The 22,336-nt window shown below is 40.4% G+C and overlaps 1 protein-coding gene across 1 annotated transcript in view; it reads left to right on the top strand.

Moving 5' to 3' along the window:
- Positions 1 to 2,983: 2,983 nt before the first annotated feature.
- MED14 (mediator complex subunit 14) overlaps positions 2,984 to 22,336 on the top strand; it is a 34,459-nt gene continuing 15,106 nt past the window's right edge. The window contains exons 1-16 of the mRNA XM_058824758.1: positions 2,984 to 3,159; positions 4,470 to 4,496; positions 8,743 to 8,848; positions 9,443 to 9,616; positions 10,039 to 10,168; positions 11,862 to 11,990; positions 12,380 to 12,487; positions 13,347 to 13,479; positions 13,999 to 14,149; positions 16,625 to 16,736; positions 17,336 to 17,461; positions 18,251 to 18,329; positions 19,876 to 20,035; positions 20,420 to 20,614; positions 21,157 to 21,291; positions 21,716 to 21,792. Coding sequence (XP_058680741.1) covers positions 2,984 to 3,159; positions 4,470 to 4,496; positions 8,743 to 8,848; positions 9,443 to 9,616; positions 10,039 to 10,168; positions 11,862 to 11,990; positions 12,380 to 12,487; positions 13,347 to 13,479; positions 13,999 to 14,149; positions 16,625 to 16,736; positions 17,336 to 17,461; positions 18,251 to 18,329; positions 19,876 to 20,035; positions 20,420 to 20,614; positions 21,157 to 21,291; positions 21,716 to 21,792 — 2,018 coding nt within the window. The remainder of the gene's footprint in view (positions 3,160 to 4,469; positions 4,497 to 8,742; positions 8,849 to 9,442; positions 9,617 to 10,038; positions 10,169 to 11,861; positions 11,991 to 12,379; positions 12,488 to 13,346; positions 13,480 to 13,998; positions 14,150 to 16,624; positions 16,737 to 17,335; positions 17,462 to 18,250; positions 18,330 to 19,875; positions 20,036 to 20,419; positions 20,615 to 21,156; positions 21,292 to 21,715; positions 21,793 to 22,336) is intronic.

The following is a 22,336-nucleotide window of genomic DNA, read 5'->3' as shown; positions in this document are numbered from 1 at the left end:
GAGCAAGGCAGACACAGAGGACATCCATCCCTCCAACCAATGCTGAAAACTTCACCAAGACCAGGAAGGATTCAGCAGCAAAGTTAAGCTGCATCAGTATTTCCCACCTGCTTTTTCATTAACAAAGTCTGAGCTTGTGCCACTGAAATCAATGGGAACTTTATTACAGACTAAATCAGAAGAGAAGAGATGGGAATAAGGAGGGAAAACAATTAAAAATCCTGTATTTCTATGTTACAGTTCTTATAAAGAGCCTAATGAGATTCCTGTGTAAGTCAGTATTTTCTTCATGTGCAGCTAGCTGGCTGTAAAAAGGAGTACACTGCATTTATTCATGCATGTAGAGTGAAAAAAATAAAAGATTTTCATACATTTGGAAAGAAAAATCTTTAAATGGGCAGACAAGAACTTAAAATACATTAAGTCAATAACCTTGATCATAATATGATCCAGAAAGTATTTATCATTCTATCCTTTAGAGATTAATTTATATAAACAGAACGAATATTTCTTTCATCTGTATTGAAAACAAAAACAAACCCTCTCAACTAATCCAACCCCCCCCCAAAAAAAACCTGATAAAAAACACCACAATCAAAACAAAAAACCAACAAAGGTTAGGTATAAATACATTTTAATGATTTTAGGAGTAAAAAATTCCCAGCCAACAATCATCATCCAGCCCCAGCTCAAAGGTTCATCTTGCTGTGACTGAGGCAGCCCACAAACCTTGCATGGCTCACAGCTGCAGCAGTACTGCCCTTCCTCCCTGGATGGGTTATTGCTATTGTTATTATTGTTAAACTGATTACACACTTCTCAGGTTGAAAAATGTTTCCTTTAATATTTAACTTTCCTGGAAAAATATGTGTAAGAGGAGAGGTTTTTAAAATCTGCACTTCATATAAAACAAATAGGACCTCTCCTTCTTTTTAGTAAACCTGGAGGAGTTTGGGTATTTATTATGCTCATTTCAGGGGTTTCTTTGTAATCATAAGGCAAGCATTTATGATTTAACACTTGACTGAATCATGACACAAACCACCCAGGATTTATAGTTTCCTTACACAGTTCCCTTTGGTAACCAGTACACAACACATCAATCTTCAGCTGTTTGCAGACCTCCCCTCTCCCTCCCTTCAGTAGTGCCAGTTGATCTGTAAGGCAGAAATATGAAGAAGTTCCCAACGGTTTGTGTTTATCCCCGAATCCCACTGGATGTTCTGCTGCTCATGGCTCCCTTTTCTCTCTTTAACAATGATCTCAAAGGATGGTGAGTGCTTCTCACTGGATACCCCTCACGAATGCATCATCAGGAAGGGACTGGCCAACCTGGAGTCCAGCAGAGCCCACTGCTCCTTGACAGCCCCAAGAGCTGCATCAAAGGCACTGTTATAAATGACCAAATCTTGAGCCAAAATTTTCAAAAACTTAGCAAAGATTTATTAATTTGTCTGTGAGACCCAAGTTTGGTCATCGAAACCACCACAGCCAAAGAGTCAGCGTCGAGCCCGGGATCGGCGCCGGGTGAACACGGATCTGACCTCCAAGGGTCAGAGTCTGCCCCGTTCACGCTCGCGGCTTGGCGCAGCGAGGTTTTGCAGTTTATTCTGCCCAGGAAAAGATGACCGAATGTTCTTTGTGTCTCTTCACATGCATCGCTGTTGCTTTCCATGTGCAAAGGTGGACAAAAGCCTCGTCTAGGTGTGTCGTTGGTGTCAGTCGACTCCGGAGAAGCCGTGTATTCAGGTGTATCAGGGTGGCGCTATCTCTACAGATGCAATCGGCAGGGCGATAATAGCTTTCGGGTGGTACCCGACAACTCGGAGAAACCAACGATTATCACCCTGGAAGCTTCTATTCTTACCTTAAAGCGTCGATGTTTATCTTCACCTGCGGTCCGGGAACTAGATGTATATGAATAAGACAGCTGCTCCCGGCCAGGGTAGTCGAAAAGACATGGTTTGGATTTTACAATATTTTATACCATACATTAATTGCATGAATTATCACTACCATATACCACAGCACTTTTGAGTCTATAATCGGGTTCTCCTTCACCCTGGATTTCAGTAACATCAGCAGATACAGGGGCAGGGAGGGGATCCTGTGCCTCTGCTCAGCCCTGGTGGGGATCGCCTGGAGTGCTGTGCCCAGTTCTGGGCTCCTCAGGACAGGACAGACATGGAGCTCCTGGAACTGATCCAGTGAAGGGTGACAAAGATGATGGAGGGACTGGAGCATCTCACTGAGGACAGGCTGAGGGAGCTGGGCCTGTCCAGCCCCGAGAAGGGAGGGCAGAGAGGGGCCCTGATCCCTGTCAGTGTCTGCAGGGAGGCTCAGGGCATGGACCAGGCTCTGCTCCGTGGGGTCCAACAATGGGACAGGAGGAACAGGCAGATTGATGCATAGAAGTTCCATCTGAACATGAGGAAGAATTCCTTCACTGTGCAGTGACCGAGCACTGGGACAGACTGCCCAGAGAGGGTCTGGAGTCTCCCTCACTGGAGATATTCCAGAACGGTCCGGACACAATCCTGGCCATGTGCTGTGGGATGGCCCCGCTTGACCAGGGAGGTGGGACCAGACGGCGCACTGTGGTCCCTTCCAGCCTGACCCATCCCGGGACCGAACGGTCCCGTGGCGCACGGGCAGCGCCATCCACACGTCCCGTCTGTGTGTCCCTCTGTCCATGCGTATCCCTGTGTCCGTGCGTCCCGCCTCCGTCCCCCCGTCCCGCTGCCCCCGCCCCGCCCCGCCCGCTCTTCCCGGAAAAGTTCCCCGTTCGCTTCCGGTTCCGTGCCCCATCATGGCGGCGGCCCCTGCGCCCGGCGGGCTCTGAGCGCTGCGGAGCCGCCCCGCTCCCGCCGCCCCTTCCCCGCTCCGTCCGTGCGGGGCGAGCCGGGCGCGGTGCCGGCGCCACCGGGAGCCGTTCCCGGGCTGCCGCGCGGCTCCTGCCCGGGGCCGAGGCGCCGCCGCCGCCATGGCGCCGGTGCAGCTGGAGAGCGCCCAGCTGGTGCCGGCCGGCCCCGCGTCAGCCCCGGCCCCGCCGGCCCCCGGTGCCGTGACAGCCGCCGCCAGCCCCGGCTACCGCCTCAGCACCCTCATCGAGTTCCTCCTGCACCGCACCTACGCCGAGCTCACCGTGCTGGCCGACCTGTGAGTGCCGCGGATCGCTCCGTGCCCGGCTGGCCGTGCCGCCTCGCAGCATCCCGGGAGGATGCGGAGGCCTGGCCGGGATCCGTCCCGGAGCTCATCCGGGGCTGGAGTGGGGGGAGGTGGCCGCGATTTCCCATTCATAAAATGGTTTGGTTTTGAAGGGACCATATAGGTCACCCAGTTCCAGCCCCCTGCATGGGCAGGGACACTTTCCCCTAGCCCAGGTTGCTCAGAGTCCCATCCATTCTGCCCTTGCACGTGCCAGGGATGGGGCATCCACAGCTTCTCTGGGCAGCCTGTGCCAGGGCCTCACCAGCCGAACAGGGAAGAATTTTTTTCTATATCTAACCTAAACTTACTGTTTTTCCATTTAAACCCATTCCCCGTTGTCCTGCTCTCATAAATACCCTTGTCCATCCTCCCACCCGGGCAGATGCCTGTGCAGGCACGCTGGTCTCTGCATCAGGCTGTCCAGAGCACAGTGAAAGCTGCTGAGTGCTCTGTCATAAACAGAGAAAATGACTCTGAGAACTGAGAGCAGCTGCAGATTGGCTGCTTAAATGCTTAAGTCTGTCCCCAAGTTACTGCCAAAAAACCCCAAGTGGAGTACTGGTACTGATATCAATGTGTGAAACTGGAATGTCTAAAACCGAGATATTTTCAGATGCTGCAACTCCTTGACTTACCTCTGTAGTTTTTAAAATATCATTTGATTATTTTTGGGAAATAAGTTATTTTCATTTACTTAATGATTTGCTATGTTGGTGTTGTTGCGTTTGAACTGGCAAAACAAAGGGATGGTTTTGGGCCAAGAAAAACTTCACTTAAAACATTTGGACTCTGAATAAACCTGTTTCCCCTCTTACTTTGTGGGGAAGCTGTGTGTTTCAAGAAGTGACATACAGAACAAATGGGAACAGATAGGTATAGCTGTTGTACAGTACCATGTCTGGTGAGGGTGCAAACAGAATTTTGCCTGGTGTGAGTTAAAGAATGTTCAAACTCTGGAAAGGATAAGGAATTTTAGAGTTTTAGTTTGCTTTGAAAAAACTTCCAATATATCAGTCAAGAAGTCCTTCCTGTATGTTTATGGCACATGTAGAGTAACTGATCTCAGCAGCCTCCATCAAACTTTTCAGTTAATTTGAATAGTTCCAGTGTTTTAGTTACAGGTGACCCATGGTGTTATTTTTTTATGTACTTTGTAGTTGTGTAGAATTTCCTGTAACTGAAAGTGTCCAACAAAATTTCTGGAATGTAATAGAATGATATATAATATGTCTTCTTTTTTCCCCCTCTCTTTCATATAGATTACCAAGAAAGACTGATATGGAAAGGTGAGTTATGATAAGAGAATCTGTAATACATATTAAAATATAGAACTTCTTTAGGATTTTAATATTGATATACTGTTGTTTAAATGAAATCTTTTTCACGTAATTTTAGATTTTATGCAAGAAAATAAGCTTTGTCTGTCTTGCTGTCCCTACATAGTTTCAAGATTTTACTCAGCATCCTGACAATATTGGGGTTTGTTGGTGTTTGGATTTATAGATTTTTGGGGTTTTGTTTTGTTGCTGTTAAAGTAGGTGAACTGTTAAGGGTGTTTTTCTCTTCATGAATCTTGAAGCAATGAATTGACAGTAAAGCTGACATGAAAGGGAACTTTAGAATTTATACAGATTCTAGTTAGTGTAATAAAGAAACGTTTTGTTCAGAAGAAAGAGTTCAACAATGACAACAAGGTAAAAACCTCTTTTCTGCATTTTTCCATGGTTACCTGGTCTTTCTTATCATGAACAGTTTTCTGCTCCTATTCTATGTGGTTTTGAAGTTTGAAAATTATTAGAGAGCAAATGTAAGAGACCAGAACAGCATCCTGCTGAGATGAAAAGAATCCATTTACTTTTCTGTTTCTCATAATAAATGTTATGAAACTTGTCAGAATATTGTTCCCTTTATTTGACATGTTAACTGACCTAAATTTCTTCACAGAGATATAGGAGCTATGATATTTCTAAGAATCTTAATAAGAAATTCTGTGTACCAGGGTGATCATTAATTGTTATCTCAAACCTTCCCAAACTCTCATAAAATGTGGAATTAATCCCATTTTCATGGAATCATAACCTGGAATGATTACTTGTACCTATTTTCCTTCTGCTTAGTGTTTTATTAAGAGAAACAGTGTGGGTTTTGATTTGGTTTAGTGTGAGTTTTTAATTATCACAGTATTTACTGAAGAAATTACTTCTGACCTGGGTCCAGAGCTCCCTTGTACTCATGGGAAGGCTTTTCCCATCTAGATATTTAGCATTTCTAGGTAAAGTTGGATTCTACTTTGTTGGGCAACAACAAAGGGTGTGGGGCAACAACTTAAATCCTACTGGATTAGAGAAAATAAAATAAGACAACTTTCAATGTACAAAAAATGTCCTTCGACTGAAATTGTCTGGAAATTAAATGTTCACATCCTTGTTGACTTTAACTCAGAACTTCTTTTGGTGGAATGGATTTCCTGCTCTTGGAGGAGCTCATCTGTAGGAATGTGGCTTAATTATCCATATTTTCTCTAGCTTTGAGACTCTGATGGATTCTCTAATTGGGCTTCAAGCTGTTTCTTGCAGCTAGAGCCTGGTCACATGGCACATATACTTTGGTGAATATGTGATGGTGTTATCCTCTAATAAAGTTCACATAAAATATAAATTCTGTACTACAACACCTATTTAAAAGATGCTGGGATAAGAAAAACTGATGAGAAATTATATGTCATGATGCTTTTTTTCAGGGTCATTTATTAGTTATCAATTATAGGAATAAATAAGTCTTACATGAACGTGGTTGGATTAAAAAAGCATTAGTACTGTGGTGGAAAATTAATAGTGCTGAGTTGTGGGGGAAATCCAGGGGCTTTCTTCTGGGTAATGGACTATTGTTATCTTTCTATGGATGACCTACTTCAGTCTTTGACCACATCACTGTGTTTGTTTCTTTTCCTCACATCTAACTAGTTTTTCACTGGTTTAGTTTGTAGCTGTTGTACCTTGGCCTTTTGCACTTCTGAAAAGTGTCTGATTCCATCTTCTCTACAATACCCCTGTAGGTACTTGAAGATGTCAGTAGGATCTTGCCACACAGCCTGTTCTTCCCAAGCAGAAGCAAATTCAGCTTCCTCAGCCCATCCTTGTATTCCACATGTTTTCTGGAAATGTAAATCCATCTTTTGATCTCCCATTGACCACAGAGCAGTTCATCCTGTAGAAGGCAATCTGTTGATCAGGGGTGGTTTGCCCTCAGCAGATTTTGGTGATTGTTTCCAGGTTAATTACATGCTTGGTGTTTATCAGGACATAGCTTAGAGAAAGATTTGTCCTATGAGATTTTTTTCTGAACTGAACTTAGGCCAAGTGACCTATAGATCCCAAGATCCTCCTTTGCCCTCTTGAAGAAGGACATGGTGCTTGCCTTTTTGCTGTCATCAAGACCTTTGATCACTGTGGGTTTTGAAAATGATAGAGAGCATCTTTACAGTGGCATGGATCAGCTCCCTCAGAATCCTTGAATGCAGCCCATCTATCCAGTGGACTTTTTTTTGTCAAGCTTGCTTAAGTGGTCCTTAACTTGATTTAATTCTACTGTAGCTAATGCTTTACTCCCCAGACTCAGCCATTAGTCTGAAGGATCTTAAACCTGAGATCCAAATTTAGCAGTGAAGACCAAGGGTAAAAAATGCAGTGAGCAACATGGTTGTTAGAAAGATTTTTAATCTTTGTTTCTTGTTCTTCTTTCCTTAAGTTTCATCTTCCTTGAATGTAAAATTTTGTGTAGCCCAGCAGGAGGTTATGTACCTATAATGAAAGGCAATGTAGCAAATTTGAAGGCCTTTATGTTTTATTAGAGAAGTAGCTTCCCCATGCAGTTGTCAGTCAGGGATGATGGAGGTGGTTCTGGAAGCAGGATTCTGTCAAATCAAAGTAACAAGTCTTCTCTAACTTCATTTAAGTGGTATTAATGGAACAGTTACCAGAATTCTCTGTCTAGATTTGTCAATCATTTTCATTATTAAATTGTTGTGCTTTTTGGGAGCTGGTTTTTTAAATTTCTTCTCAGTCACAGAACATCAATTTGAATTTTTCCTGCTATCGTGCTGCTTTCACTGTAGATGTTTGACATAACTTGTACCAATGTCTATGTGGAGTTCATCTGAGAGATTAGATTGCTGGCTTTCTAAAGTCTCATTGTAGTCATCTTTCAAATCTCATAAAGTTTTCCTGAATCTTTCAAAATTCTCAACATGTCGTTTTCATAGTGTGGTTACTGTTAGAGCACTGTGTATGTGTAGCAGTTTGACCACCACTTGAAATCTTAATATCAGGCTGAATGCCATTCCAAAACATGTGCTCTAGAACACAGAGGCATTACTGGCTTAATGCCTAAGTTCTTGGATGAGGTACACAGTATGTAATGGAAGAAACAGGACCAGATGGTATTAGTTGTGCTTCTGGCCTTACATGTTCATCTGCTACATGCAGATAATGCTTGCACAGAAGAGTTAACCTCATTACAACCAGCCCTCTCAGCAGAATCAGGCTCTTTTTGTGTCATGAGTTTGTGTTTTACAGATTGGGATCAGAAGGAAACCCATATCAGGAAAACAGCTTAGGTTTGGGGTTTTTTCCAAACTAAGTAGAAAACCATGGTGAAATTAGTAAATTGAACACATAGAAGGGGAGGAAAACCTCTATAAATTGTTGATGAGGTTGTATTTTGGAGTGTATGGTATTACAGGTCTACACAGTAGATCTGTGTCTTGTCTGATGCATCTCCCATGTAGATCTGTAATAAAGCATGAAAATCTGCATGTGCCCCTATTGCATTCTCTTTTACAAAAAATAGCTCTGAAGGCATGCAGACATACACTCCTTCATTTTGACTGTCTTCTACAAAAATGATGGGAGGAATACTGAGAGTCAGTAAGTTCTTACCTTAATTTCTTTGCAAGGCAGGAATGGAAAGCAAAGGTAAAGGATGGGGTTTTTGTGGTCTTCCCCACCACCACCCTATTTCCATATTGTAGCATACTGTGTAAAGATGTTGTAAAAATGCTAGAATTTTGTTTAGTGTATTATCTATCTATCTATCTATCTATCTATCTATCTATCTCTAGTGTACATAAGTGTATTGTTACTGTCAGGTCCTGTAATCCTTGGGTATGTTGCCTACTTCAAACTTAACCTTAAGCCTTGGGGAAATCCTATAAAAGCTGTAAAGATAATTCAGTTGAGCTCACTATGGAATTGTTTCTCTTACAGTCAGTAATTAATTCCTATTAATATGCTTTTTGTTTCACCAGACAGTCATGATTTGTTAGAATCCATGTATGTTGTTAAGTATTCAAAACAGAGACTTTTTTCCCTCTATGCTGTTAATCAAACAAGCCCCACTGCATATTACTGATGCCTGCATTAACACAATTAAAAGTTATCGTTATAGCTTTTTTTTTTTAATTGTCATACAGTTAAATTACAGCTTTATTATGTATCTGAACACTGGCTTAATGTGCCATTTATTTTTTTCCAGAAAAATAGAGATAGTGCAGTTTGCAAGTCGCACTCGCCAGCTGTTTGTTCGTTTGTTAGCCTTGGTCAAGTGGGCTAATAATGCTGGGAAGGTGGAAAAGTGTGCGGTAAGTTAGACACAGTCTGGCATGAAAAAGGCTCTGAGGGATATTGCTGCACCCTGACTTCTTACTACAACTACAGAAATTTAAAAAATATTCCTGTTTAGAAATTGTATAATCTTGTTATTTACAGGTCGTGTTCCCAAAAAGTCATCAGTGGCATCAAATGAAAGGCATGTCTGCACATAGTGTCAGAAATGATTTGGGTTAAGATAACAGGACAGGGAAGATGGTGATCTGAGTGTGTTAGTTCTTATTATCACTTTCATCCTGATGTTGGATAAATAAGAATAAAGTCCAGAATGTTGCAGAAAAACAAGCCCCTACTGATTACAAACAAGTATGGTTGCATTCCAGTAGCAATCAGCAGATAAAGAACTGGGTGCTGTACAGATCCCCCACAGCAGCAGGAAAGGCATGTGGATTTTAAGTGTCCTTGCATGTGAATGTAAGCCTTGGCCAGAATATTCATTCTTTCTTTGTTTTGTAAATGCAGTTACTTGAATAGGAAGTAACAGATAAACTAAATATAAAGGGCCATTGATTTGTGCATTTTTAAAATTTGCTTCTTTTTCTTTTTTAATTCCTTGTCGTCTACAGATGATATCCAGTTTCTTAGATCAGCAAGCCATCCTGTTTGTGGACACTGCTGATCGTCTGGCATCTCTGGCTCGAGATGCTTTGGTTCATGCCCGGCTGCCCAGCTTTGCCATCCCGTATGCAATTGATGTTCTGACAACTGGATCCTACCCTCGGCTGCCCACCTGCATTAGGGTGAGGAGCTGCCCTGCCTGGGGGGTGTGGGAATCCCCTGCATGGTATCAAATGCACAGTAATCAAACTAATTGTCCGTGTGCAGATGGAGCTGTAGCTCAATACAGGCCCAGTGCCAAGGCTCTGCAGTGTCAGTTTCTCATGCAGAACACTTCCTGTTTGAGCAAGTTGTGCTTTCCCAGTAAAGCATTCCCTCCATTTATTTAGTTCCGCCAAATTTAGTGATTTTATGCAGTGGTCAGTCTTGGGTAAAATGTAATGAGGTAGAAAGCAAATCTGAGTGTAAGATATAAACTTCACTGGGCAATGGCCTGTAGTATTTATATTTTCAGAGTTCTGGTCTGGCTGGTTTTCACAATTGCTGCTATCAATCTGTTATACATGTCTGAGGTACATAGACTTGCTTGTGTTTATTGCAACAGGATAAAATAATCCCTCCTGACCCAATAACAAAGAGTGAGAAGCAAACTACACTTCATCAGCTAAACCAGATCCTTCGCCATCGACTCGTGACTACAGATCTCCCTCCACAGCTGGCAAATCTTACAGTAGGTAAGAACTGCAATTATTTCTTGAAGGATACATTATTGCAGGCTGATATAAAAGTGCTGTTTTAACACTAAAGCAAAGCTAAATGATAGCTTAATTGAGATCATTAAGGAGCTTCATCTATTAATACTGGGATCCGGTCTTTGTATGACATCAAAACATGTGGTTTTCCCCCTGTTTGAAAAATGAGAGCACTGATAAAATTGCTGAAATATTATTTATTTTCAGGAAGAAATCCTGTGCAGGTAGTGCCAAAAAGTTTTAGACGTTGTCTTGCTCTTTCAGTAAATGTTCTGTGAAAGTCTTTGGGCTACTTCATCTTAATTAAATTTTATAATTAAACTGTTAGGTCTTTCTGCAGAAACTCTTTGAACTTGAGTTTAAACAAGTCACTCAGTGTTGCTTTTTTAAGCTGTTTTTATATTCATGTTCAGGCACAGAATTTATTCATATTTATGCATGCCTTTTGTTCAGTGGCTCACCACAGTACAGATCTCTTAAACTGTTTTGGGATCTGTTTTCATTTAGCCCAAACATTAAGACAAACTTTTGTATAGGAAGGATGGCTATAAACTGGACTAGGTTATTGCAGATTCACAGAGAACAGGGTGGGAATGGACCTAGTCCATGCTTTTAACCAAGACAAGGTTAGCCATTTGTAAACCATTCCCCACAGACCTAGATCAAAGATGTTCCTGAAGAATCTTAGTGCTAGTTTTCTCTAGTCCCTGTGTGAGTGCTTGCAGTATCAGTATCAGAGGTATTTTTGTCTAATGGAAGTATATATGAATGATATATGAATAATATGTCTGAGCTCTTAAGAGTTTTCAGTCAACTAAACATTTCAATAACTGTTATTTTCTGGTTTAGAGTGTGGTTTGTTTTAAGAGCGTGCCTGGGGTGCTCTTGAAAATGAAATTTCCTGAGTTAAATGGTTAAATGTTTTGCAGGAATATTGCTAAATGTCTTTAATTGTAAAGGTATATAACATAGTTTGTTAAATGATTGAGGTTGACGTGAATGTCAGAGTAAAGACTTGTACTTACTTGTTTGCTTTGCCTCTCATTCTTTTTATGACCTTGCTTGCAGTTTTAAAGTCCTTGCTCCCAATTTGTGAAACAGATAGCAGTGTTCACAGGTGTGAGGATGCACATGTCAATTAGATAAATAATGTGCATAAACTTTGCTTGTTGTGTATATTTAAATTATGGAAAATATTATCTTCCTCTCATGAAAATGGATTTAAAATATTCTAATATTAAATAATACTTTGCAGTGAGATGTGTTTTCAGGGCTGGATTTCAGCCTGGGCTGAGATCCATGTTCTGAATGTCATTTGAGTATTGCTGAAAGCATCCATTGTTGATAGTAGCAAAGAATAGGAATATTTCAGCCAGATGTTTTGTTTGTCAGGCTGGTAGTCAGCTCAGTGTTACTCTGTATTAGAGAAGCACAAGTGTTAACAAGTGATAAGATTTAACAAGTTACCCTCAGGACAGTTTGTACATCTCTCTGTGCTGCTTATTGACATTGGGTCTGTTGCAGACTGTAAAATGTTCACAGTTGCACAGAAACATAAGCAACAGAACAGAAATGATTGGGAAGTAATCCATTATGACTACCAGGAGCTACCACACTGTTATTTTTCAGGCATCTTAGGAGGCTGAGTGAAATAAAACATTCTTGTCTTCCTCAGCCAATGGCCGTGTGAAGTTCCGAGTTGAGGGTGAGTTTGAGGCCACCTTGACAGTGATGGGTGATGACCCTGACATCCCCTGGCGCCTTCTCAAGCTGGAAATTTTGGTTGAAGACAAAGAAACTGGTGGTAAAGAAAAAATTCAACCTTTACACTTTGTTTTTAACATGATATTAATCTCTGACACTGTATAAGTCTTGTTTATGCTGGGTTTTCTGCATATCACCACTTAAGAGAATGAAGTTAGATGTACTTGTCTTGTTTCGACCTTGCTTTATAGGCACTTAATACCTTAATAAAGCTGTACAGTGACTGTGTAGTAAAATGACTGAGTAAACCAAGAGTAAACCAAGAATTTCCAGAATAAACCAAGAATTTTGTTGTTTTGTTATAATACCTAGTATGGAAATTCCTTGGTACAGTTGTATCTTTTTTATTTTTAATTTATCAATTTACTGAATTAATTTGAATACCTACTTTCCTGATGGTTAATGTGCCTTATTTTTCATTTGCTAAAGATGGTCGAGCCTTGGTTCACAGCATGCAGATCAACTTCATCCATCAGCTGGTCCAGTCCAGGCTGTTTGCTGATGAGAAGCCCCTCCAGGACATGTACAACTGCCTACGTATCCTTCTGAAAGGGGCTTCTGGGTTAGGGGTCTAATGCAGCCTTGCTCTTGTTAGCTGGAAGTGAGGAAAGATGAATTCCCTGCTAAGCTTGGGGGAAATGTCTGGGCATGAAGTTATGGTGGCCTTGAAGTAAAGGATGGCCTTGGAAGCAATAATTCTCAGGTGCATGTCAAATTTAATTCTACACACTAAATCAGCAAAGGTGAGGGTGAGGTATTCAAGGCAGCAGGCTGTCTGCTAAGTCAGTGCAGCAGCAGCAGGTAATTTTGGAGATGAAATACAGAGCTGACTTGGAAGTTCTGGGAGCTAGCAGTTCTTGCTACCAAGAACAGCAGTAAAGTGCAGTTGATGAGGGTGTGTTAACTCTGTTGTATCTGTGTGAATAATGAGAGGAGATACAGGATGTGCAGTGATTTTCCACTTGGAAAGGGCAGATTGATCGACAGTGTGAAATGGATTTCAGTGAAAGTCTGTCTGCAAAAAGAGTCATGTTTTTTTAGGGTCACCATGGGAGTTTGGGTTAGTGGTAACTATAGGGTGGGTGGAATTTCTTTGTTAGTAATCATCTTTTCAGTAAAAGGTAGTGACAACCAGAAATCTGTAAAATTGGGCTGTGACTTTCTTGTCTATCAACCTGTGCTAGGTTAGAGTTTAGAAAACCACAGAAATAAACCCCTTTGAGAAATACTTGGTGCTGTTTATCTGTCTGTATCTCTGGATTAGTACATTTGCATGTTTTCAGACAGCATCTTATGTGACTTAGATGACAAAAGGGTTAATGCAGTATACAGAAACAGCTTTGTGTAGTACAGAGACTTCCTGGGCATCTTATATTTCCTTAGCTCCATGCATTAGACTCCTTCTGCCTGGCTCTGCAGCTGGAAGTGCTGCATTCCCAAACACTAATGCTGATCCGAGAGCGCTGGGGTGACCTCGTGCAAGTGGAGCGCTACCATGCAGGGAAATGTCTCTCACTCTCTGTTTGGAAGTAAGTTCATTTCAAAGGGATTGTTAACAAACAATTAATGAAATAACAGGAGGGATTATGTTTACCAAGCTTGGGGCATAATTTTCAGAATTGTACTTTCTTTTTGATGTGAGACTCCTAAATTTAAGTACTTACATGTGTTACATGATTTGCAAATTAATGTACAGAAGAGCACTAGATGCAGTTATAAATGAGTTTGTATTTACACAGATATCTAAAAATTTATTAGATCTCTGTCAGACTTCTACTGTATTTATTGCTTGGCTTGCACTAGATAAAATTTTAAAAAGCAATCCGAGTACACTTCTGACTGTGTTAAATTTGCAGTAATCTAAAATTCTTCATGTGGTTACAGTTTACCAACAGTTCAGCTTTAAAATGTCATCTGAAACAAATGCCTTTTTCAGTTCAGCTGGCATAATGTTGTTTTTAACCAGAGCACACAAAATCAAGGTTTAGCAAAAAAACATATTTCCTGTTCTTCCAGTTGCATGGTTTAATTATTCTATTTATTTTAAGTCAACAGGTACTTGGCAGGAAAACAGGGACTGCATCTGTCCATAAGGTCACTATAAAAATTGATGAAACTGATGTCTCAAAACCCTTACAAATATCTCATGAGCCTCCACTGCCAGCCTGTGATTCCAAACTGATGGAAAGAGCCATGAAGGTAAAGGTTTGCTTTGCAGGAGACATCTAATATTGTGAATCAAAAATTCAAGTGCTTTACACTGTCAATTTGTTCAACTTTGATTCCTTTAAAGGAGCTGTTTCTAAGATTTCTAGTAAGCAGTTACTTTGGGTTGTGTAATGTTTCTGTGAGGACTTCCAATTGTTATTACAATTTATTTGCCTTGACTTAATCTTAGAAATTGCACCTACTTCACAGTGCATTGTACCACTTGTGAGATGGAATGCTGAAGCTAGGGGGAAACAACAGCAACATATTAGTTATTATTAGGATTTGGCCTGAAATGCTTTATAGAGACACAGTTCTTCCCTTTCCTGTCTTGGAGCTCCTCTGAAAATCAGCTTCTCCTTATCACTGGAATTGGCTACCTAGCAGTGCTGTGCACTTTAGAAAATCTTGCATTATGATTTGGAAATCTTGTGCTGAAGAGCTCATGTGGTTTGTTTGTTACAAGTGTTAGGTGAAACTTGGTTTTACATTATAACTAACCAGATTATATCATGTGGCTTATCTCAATGTTCAAATTCCTGTATTTTAAAGGTGGGATTGTTGCAATGATCCAGAATGAGTAACTGCAGTTAACTTCCTACTTGGATCATGCTTCTCTGGGGATAATTCTAGATGTTGGTTAAAGATTATTAAGAAAAGCTGCATTCTGGGTATTATAATAAATCCTCTGTAAGTCCCTCAGCAGATGTGGCTGTGATACATCAGGATGTCTGTTTGTCATTATTTCTTTGGGTTTAGGAGAGTTAATAAACTGGAGTGAATGGTGTAGTCTTCACACTTTCAGTACAGTTTTTCCCCAGGGAGAAGCTCCCCAGCTCAGATCTTTCACCTGTCTCTACCTCCTGATGGTATCCTCCCCCTCCTGCACATACTTTGTGTTTCAGCCTCTTGGCCCATCGTGTTACCAGTGCTGACAGACAAGTCTGCATGGTGAATGTCAAGAACTACCAAGGTTTCAGCTACATGGGGGTGTGGGAAACCTAGTGAAGCATGGTAGCCTTCTACTCTCCTTCTAGAGTAGGAATTCTACTGTTAGTCTAGTAAATATATACTACATTTACTAATTTAGCTACTAAATATAGAGTTGATTTAGTGAAGGTGCTGTATTTATGTGTAAATCTAAGAACATACTCTTTATTTTCAGCATCTGCTGAAGATCCCCTGGAGCTGACACAGTCTAAGCTCACTGAATCAAGTCTGCAGCCTGTAAATTAAGATATGAGGCCACTGTAAATTTGAGATGTATCAAAGTTAATGCTGTCCCCCTTTATGAGGACTTGCTTAGCAAAATTATCAGCTGTGGTAAATACAGTGCTGTTGTAGTGTTTGAGGAATGATCTCAGCTGTAATGACGTAGATGGCACACTGGGTTTCTGTTTGTTTAAGATACTGTATAAAACAGTGGCACAAACAAACATGTTTATCTGAGCAGGTTGTTCTGCATTAACCTACTGAAAATTGGATGGAGCTAAAGAACATGTAGTCACTTAGAGGGGAAGATTTAACCCATTGCAGCTGCTAAGGTGAAATGTTGTAGTGGATAAAGGCATCCATTTTTAAGGCCTTGTCTTGCAAAGCTTGTCTTTAGGGGAAGGTCATTCTGGTATGCAAAAGCTTGCACCACATATATAATTCTCTTCTGCATTTATCTCCTGTGCTAGAATAAAATTTGAGTTTAATTCAGCTTGAACGGCTTTGAAAGCAATGTGATGTTACCTAGAAAAAAAGGTTTTGCTGTAATCTGGAGCTTTGCTTATGCAAAATATGTGAATAATGTGACTGGAATGTGAATGAATGTGATTGCAAATGCTTTAATTTAGATTGTACAAGTAAGTTACAGTGAATATAAGTATAAGTGGTGGCATGAGCTTCAGCACTGGCAGTGCAACAGAATGTAGATGCATGCCCCTAGATCCTTCTGTGTTCAGTAGAGTTGGCCATACTCAGTGTCTGTCACTGCACTGTTACCCTGTTAAACTTGTTGGATTTCATGTTACAGCTGCATTTGTGTTTGTGTAGAGGCAACCATATCCTAATGAATTGTTGCTTTGGGGTGTTTTGTGTTTGGTATATTTTTTCTTTAGCTTTAGCTAGTTACCAATGGCTGAGAAAAAATACTTAAGCTGAAAATGGACCAACCTTGATCCAGAACAAGTAGGTCTGCACAGGGAGTGGCAACAGCATAATTTGTAAACTGTCTTTTATACCTTCTGTTAATCTTAGCTCAAAACTCCTCCCACTGCCTGCACAGACAGAATCTCATGGTAGCTTGTTGTATTTTATAGTGCTCCAAATCCTCGAGTTAATAGTCAACGTGGCTCACCACAGTTCTAAGCAAATTATTTCTGAAGTGATTGTTCCATTAAGTACCTTTGTTCCAGTGTGCTAATGCAGAAAGTCTACACATCAAATATGAGCTTACTCAAGTATTTTTCTTTTTTACAGATTGACCACCTATCAATAGAAAAACTCCTAATAGACAGTGTCCATGCAAGATCTCATCAAAAACTCCAGGAGCTGAAAGCCATTCTTAAGAGCTACAATGTTAATGACAATTGTACGTGTTTTCTGATGAAGTTTTCTAGTTCATTTCCAGTTGTGTCTAGGGATGGTTTCCTTTTCTCTTGATGTTTCTTGTTTTCATTAATTTAGATTTAAAAAAATCAAGAGAAATGTGTTCAAAAATAACAAAACTTAGCTTTGAATTATTCTGCATTGATAATTGTAAAATAGCCATACATCTAAATGCAGTATAATAAATGAAGCTGGTAGAATATTGTAGTCTGGCTTGAAGGGTTAAAATTTGCCTACTGTAAAAGTTGTTTGTGTTCAGAATTGAAAGCAAATCTTTTAAACTACTTTTGGTTGAGACTTTCTTTAAATGCTGTTGAAACTTTTGGAATTTAGATTGATAATTGTGAAGCAGTGAGTTAAAGGATATTTGAGGATTAATAATCTTCAGTTTTGGTCTGCCTTTTCTCATTGGTTTGTCACTGAGAAATTCTTATATTCAGATTCCTCTCTATGTCAACACTATAATAATGTGCAAGTAAAGTTTGTTTCTCTAAAAACAAACAGGGTTTTTGATTATAATTGGCTAAGTTTTAATACAAGTTTGAATTTTGAGTGAAATTATTAACACCAATTTTTTTTTAGCGTTCATTGAGACAGCTCTTCCCACTCTTGTAATTCCAATTTTGGAGCCATGTGGTCGATCAGAGTGTCTGCATGTATTTGTTGATCTCCACTCTGGAATGTTCCAGCTGATGCTGTATGGTGTTGGTAAGTAGGCCCAAAACCAGGAGATATTTCATATCTTGCAAGAATCCTGTGCTATGAGGTAATTTTGTGGGAGCAATTCTGTGAGATCTGCAAAGTTTTGTGAGCAAATGAACCCCACACTTGGGTCAAAATCTAGGTATTGGAGTTTGAGGAATAGAAAAGAGGATCTTAGTGCTTAAGTGTCACAGTTCAGTTAAGATTACTTTAAGAGGACAACAGATAATTATTGCTGGGGGTCAATGCACTTTATATTCTTTATGACTCATGATTCCTGGCTTGTGCTGTTAATGGATGGGGTCATTTCATGTGGACCTGAGAATTGTATGATGTGACCTTATACACTTTGAGTTACTTTTGTTCAAGTCTTAGCTTCAGGTTTCCCCTTGCTTAAGAAAAGAAAGGAAGTTATTTTAGTTTATTTGGTTAATAACATCCTGCTGTGGTCTTAAAAGCATTATGGATCATCTGCTGGTACAAGGGACAACAGTTACAAGTTGCATCAGAAGTTTAATCTCAATATGAGAAAGCAATTCTTTACAGAAAAATCAGACAACACTCTGAGAGTTTTGGTGGAGTCTGTATCACTGGGAGGTGTTGAAGATGCAGTTAGATCATCTCATCTCTGCTCCCTTCCCCACAAAAGGTTGGACCAGAAGGTCCCCTTTGAAGCCTGAACCTGGGCTGTTAAATGATTATGAGATCAGTTAGATGAGACACTTTCAGTGAGAATTTGAAGTTTTGTTTGAAGGACTGATGCTAAGACCATTCTCCCACCTGATGTTCTTGCAGATCAGCTGACTCTTGATGACATAGAGAAGTCTGTTAATGATGATATGAAGCGAATCATTCCTTGGCTTCAGCAGCTCAAGTGAGTGACTTGTACAATTCACTTTGTTTGCATGGAATGAATCACCACATTTGTATTCTGGATGAGGACACTTGCATGGCTTTGGGTTGTACCACACCAGGGGTTATACTTTCTCACTATTGTAAGCAACCTTGAGTATTTGTCATCTCTTCTAAGCAGTGAAGGAAAGTCTGGTTTTATTTGGAATTGATTCCATAGCCCTGCTTTAATTTTCTTCCTTACAGGTAGCCTCATGCATTGCCATATGCACACTTTGCTTGAACTCTTTTCACTTTGAAGTAGCAGACCACTTGCTTCCTGAGAATCTCTTTTTCTGTTCATCTTCTATGTCCTTTATTGCACTCTGTTTCTACAGCTGAGCTCTGCTTGTTTCTCAACAAGAATGATCTCACTTCTCACAATACAGAGGAAAAACCAGGAAGTGGCCTAGGATGATTTAAATAATACCTGTTTATCTTCTTGCACTTCAGCCCTTGCTGGTTTAAGTCTCTAATCTTCCTTCCATAAAGCCCTGAGATATAAGCACAAGATACATTTGGCTCCCATAAGAGGTTGTAGCAAATAATACAAACACAGTTTGCATCTGCATGAGAACTGAGTTCCACCTGCTCTGTCATTTTGGAAATTCCCAGTGCTCTGAGTTAATTGCAGGGTGAAATCTCTATTTGAGGAATTCTGCTTCTAAAAGAAGCTTGATGATGCATGAAGCACTGGCACCCTGGAGAAACTAATCAACCTCCCTTTGTTATAAATAATGTACTTGAGATAATGGCTTGGGTAGTGCTGCAGTTTCTGAGCAAGCTCAGCAGTCCACAGAATGTCTTTTAGGACTGCTGTATCTGACATGTAGTGTTGTGATGGAGAGGTGCTGAGCACCCCCACTTCCCACTGCTGTTGTCAGTGGAAGTTTAATGAATACCCAAGCCATGCATTTGTGAGCCCTTTCAAGCCTAGCTGGTCTCCCTGGCCTTGCCACTATAGGCAAAATCCATTGGAGTAGGACAAAGTTAAATTCTAAACATGAGACTAAATTTGGTGTCTTCATCTCCAAACTTATTCAGGTGAATGAGTTTGTTTATAACATAGCTCAGAGTGACATCCAGCTTCAGTGACTTTCTTTTACTGTATTGTTTAACAGCATATGTGAGCAAAGATTTTCCTTTCTATACCAAAATGTAATTGAAGATTCCAGATTGTCAAGTGACTGCAATCTGCATATTTTTTAATGTTTTCCTTCTATGTTTTATAATGTTTGTAATTTCATATTGTAGTATATAAAAATTTATTCAGCAAATTATTTCAGGGCTTTTCTTCTTGAACTAACAGCTGTCTGTTAAGCTGAAGACAAGATGTAAAGCTAGTGATAAGGAAATATAAAGTAATGACATTTTCAATGTGATTTTTCATTATTTAACTTGTGCTTCAGTGATAGATGTTGGCTTAGAATATGACTAGCTCCTAATTTGACACTAATGCTCTAATACACTGCAGTGTATTAGAATCATGAAACCATCTCAGGGTACTAATACCTTTATTTCCATGCAAGGTTCTGGCTTGGACAGCAGCGCTGCAAACAGTCTATAAAACATCTGCCTACAGTGAGCAATGAAACTCTTCAGCTAGCTAATTATGCCAGCCACCCAGTGGGAAACCTTTCCAAACACAAACTGTTCATCAAACTCACTCGCCTTCCCCAGTACTACATTGTAAGTAACTGAAAAGTGCTTCTGTCTTTTGCTTCCTGTCATGGATATCCCAGGCAGTCTGTTGTACTGTTAGCTCTTAACATTAGCAGCCAAATGGTTGATGTAATGTTTAATTCCCTCCTCTCCCTCTCTTCTCCTGTGGGTTTGTTAAGCACTCGGGTTCACAGAGAAGAAGGCAAATACAGATTTATTACTCAGCAACCTTCCCATTCTCTGTGTTTCCTGGAAGGTTTGGTCTTTCTTCTCTTCTTGGTTACCTTTCCTAGCCATAGTAATAATACATTGAAAAAACTAATGTCTGTTCTTTGAAGAGGAAAGGATGGGAACTGAATTAGACTTACTCGTAGCCTGAGAACCTTCTCGATTTGTTTTGTTTAAATACAGGTTGTAGAAATGTTTGATGTTCCTGGCAACCCCACAGAACTAGAGTACAAGTACCATTTTCTGTCTGTGAGCTATGCTGAAGGAGATGACAGCCCTGCCACTGCAGTTTTACTACAGCAGTTCAAACCAAACATTGAAGAGTTGGTACTGGACACAAAAAGTGGCAAACAAATGAAAAGTGGTGTCAAGCGCAAGGTACGTGTTCCAAAAGCCACGGGGGTGGTTACAGAGCATGAAAGCTCAGCACAGGTTCTGAGCATCAATTCCAGCTCCAGTAGCCATGTTTCCAGTGTTTATATGGCTGACATCTTACTTTGGACTGCTTCCCTAGGGAGGTGCTGGGAAAGTGTTTAGTAACAGTTGTCCTTCAGTTCATGCCAGGCCTGCTCTGCTGCTCTCAGAGCCAAGGCAGAGCTCTGTGCAGAGGAGTGTGTAAATATTGTAGAGTGCTGCTATCTGTGTGATACACTTTGGGCCATGTGTGGATTTTGAAGGACTTGCAGGGGCTGATAAGAGTTATTTCTTGGGGCCAGGCTGACATGGCTTAGTGATCTCTTAAGTACTGTTTTAAGGACAGGCTTTAACTGAATTGTTTCAGTCCTGAAGTGGATCCTTCCAGGAGTTTGTGCTCAGGGTGTGATTCATTTAACACTTAGATGAATGAGGTCATTCTGTGACATCTCTTCAAAGTGTTTACTCCAAATATGCAAGTACATTGGTTTTTATTTTAATTCTAGTTATCTGGAGATCCATGTTCCATAGAGCCCAAGAAGCCAAAACGGTCAGGAGAAATGTGTGCCTTCAATAAAGTGCTAGCTCATATTGTAGCCATGTGTGATACAAATATGCCCTTTATAGGGCTTCGGATAGAGGTAGGTATTAAAAAATATTTTTTTCCTTCTTCCCCTCCCCTGCTGCTGATTCTGGTGTCTAGATGTGACTCTTGTGGTCATGTGCTCACTCTGGAGTTCCCCTGCCAGCTGAGCCCTGGTGACTCAGTCTTCTGCACTGTGTTGCTCTAGTCTGACTTGTTAGAGCTGCTTCTCTTAGTACCAAGCACTGCAAAAAGCTTGAAAAGTTGAGGGAAAAGGGAAAATGAGGATGAAAGATGCACTTGTGGGAAGGGTTGGGAAACAACTTTATACCAGATTTGCACAGACTGTTTTTTGGCTTTCCAGTGCTTGAGGATGTGAAACATCTGTCACCCTCAGGGGGAAATAAAAAAGTCCTTGAAAATGTTGCAAGTTCTTTGCTTGCCTTTTTACTTGGAATAACATTTTTCTTGTTCACTCCTAGTTATCCAATATGGACATTCCTCACCAGGGAGTACAAGTAGAAGGAGATGGCTTCAGCCATGCAATACGTTTATTAAAGTAAGAGGATATTCTCTGTGTTTCATTTTATTACTGTAGATACACTTGAGAGGAAAAAAAAAGACTTGTTTGGAGATAACAATAAGAATATCAGGACAGGGACAGGATTTTTGTTTGGGGTTTTTTTTTTCCTTTTATTTTTTGGAGGGATGTTAATACTGTCTGTCTTCTACTTGCATGTGAAGCACTGCTAGAGAAAGGGGAAAATTACAGTAGACTAAGAGCCAACTACAGGTTTTTCACTTCATTAGCCTAAACTGAGGGACTCTGAAAACAGTTTGACAGTCCTCCATCCTTAAATCCAGGCAGTGCTAAGGAAGAAGTGGTGATGATTCATGCTTCATGCAATTTTAGATCAGATCAGAGGCCTGTATACTCCATATGCTATTTGACAATTATGTGAAACTGCAGAGGAAAATGCCAGGAATCCCAGAAAAGACAATTGCATGGTAAAGAGGTTGTAGAGGAAATATCTGAGAATCATACAGTAATTTAATAGGTTATTTAGGCCCAAGTGCAGGACTTGGTATTTGTTTTCATGGAA

Source organism: Ammospiza caudacuta, chromosome 2, assembly GCF_027887145.1.
Source record: "Ammospiza caudacuta isolate bAmmCau1 chromosome 2, bAmmCau1.pri, whole genome shotgun sequence".
Taxonomy (NCBI): Eukaryota; Metazoa; Chordata; class Aves; order Passeriformes; family Passerellidae; genus Ammospiza; species Ammospiza caudacuta.
Note: the sequence above shows the minus strand (reverse complement) of the source record. Positions and strands in the feature narration are given on the sequence as shown.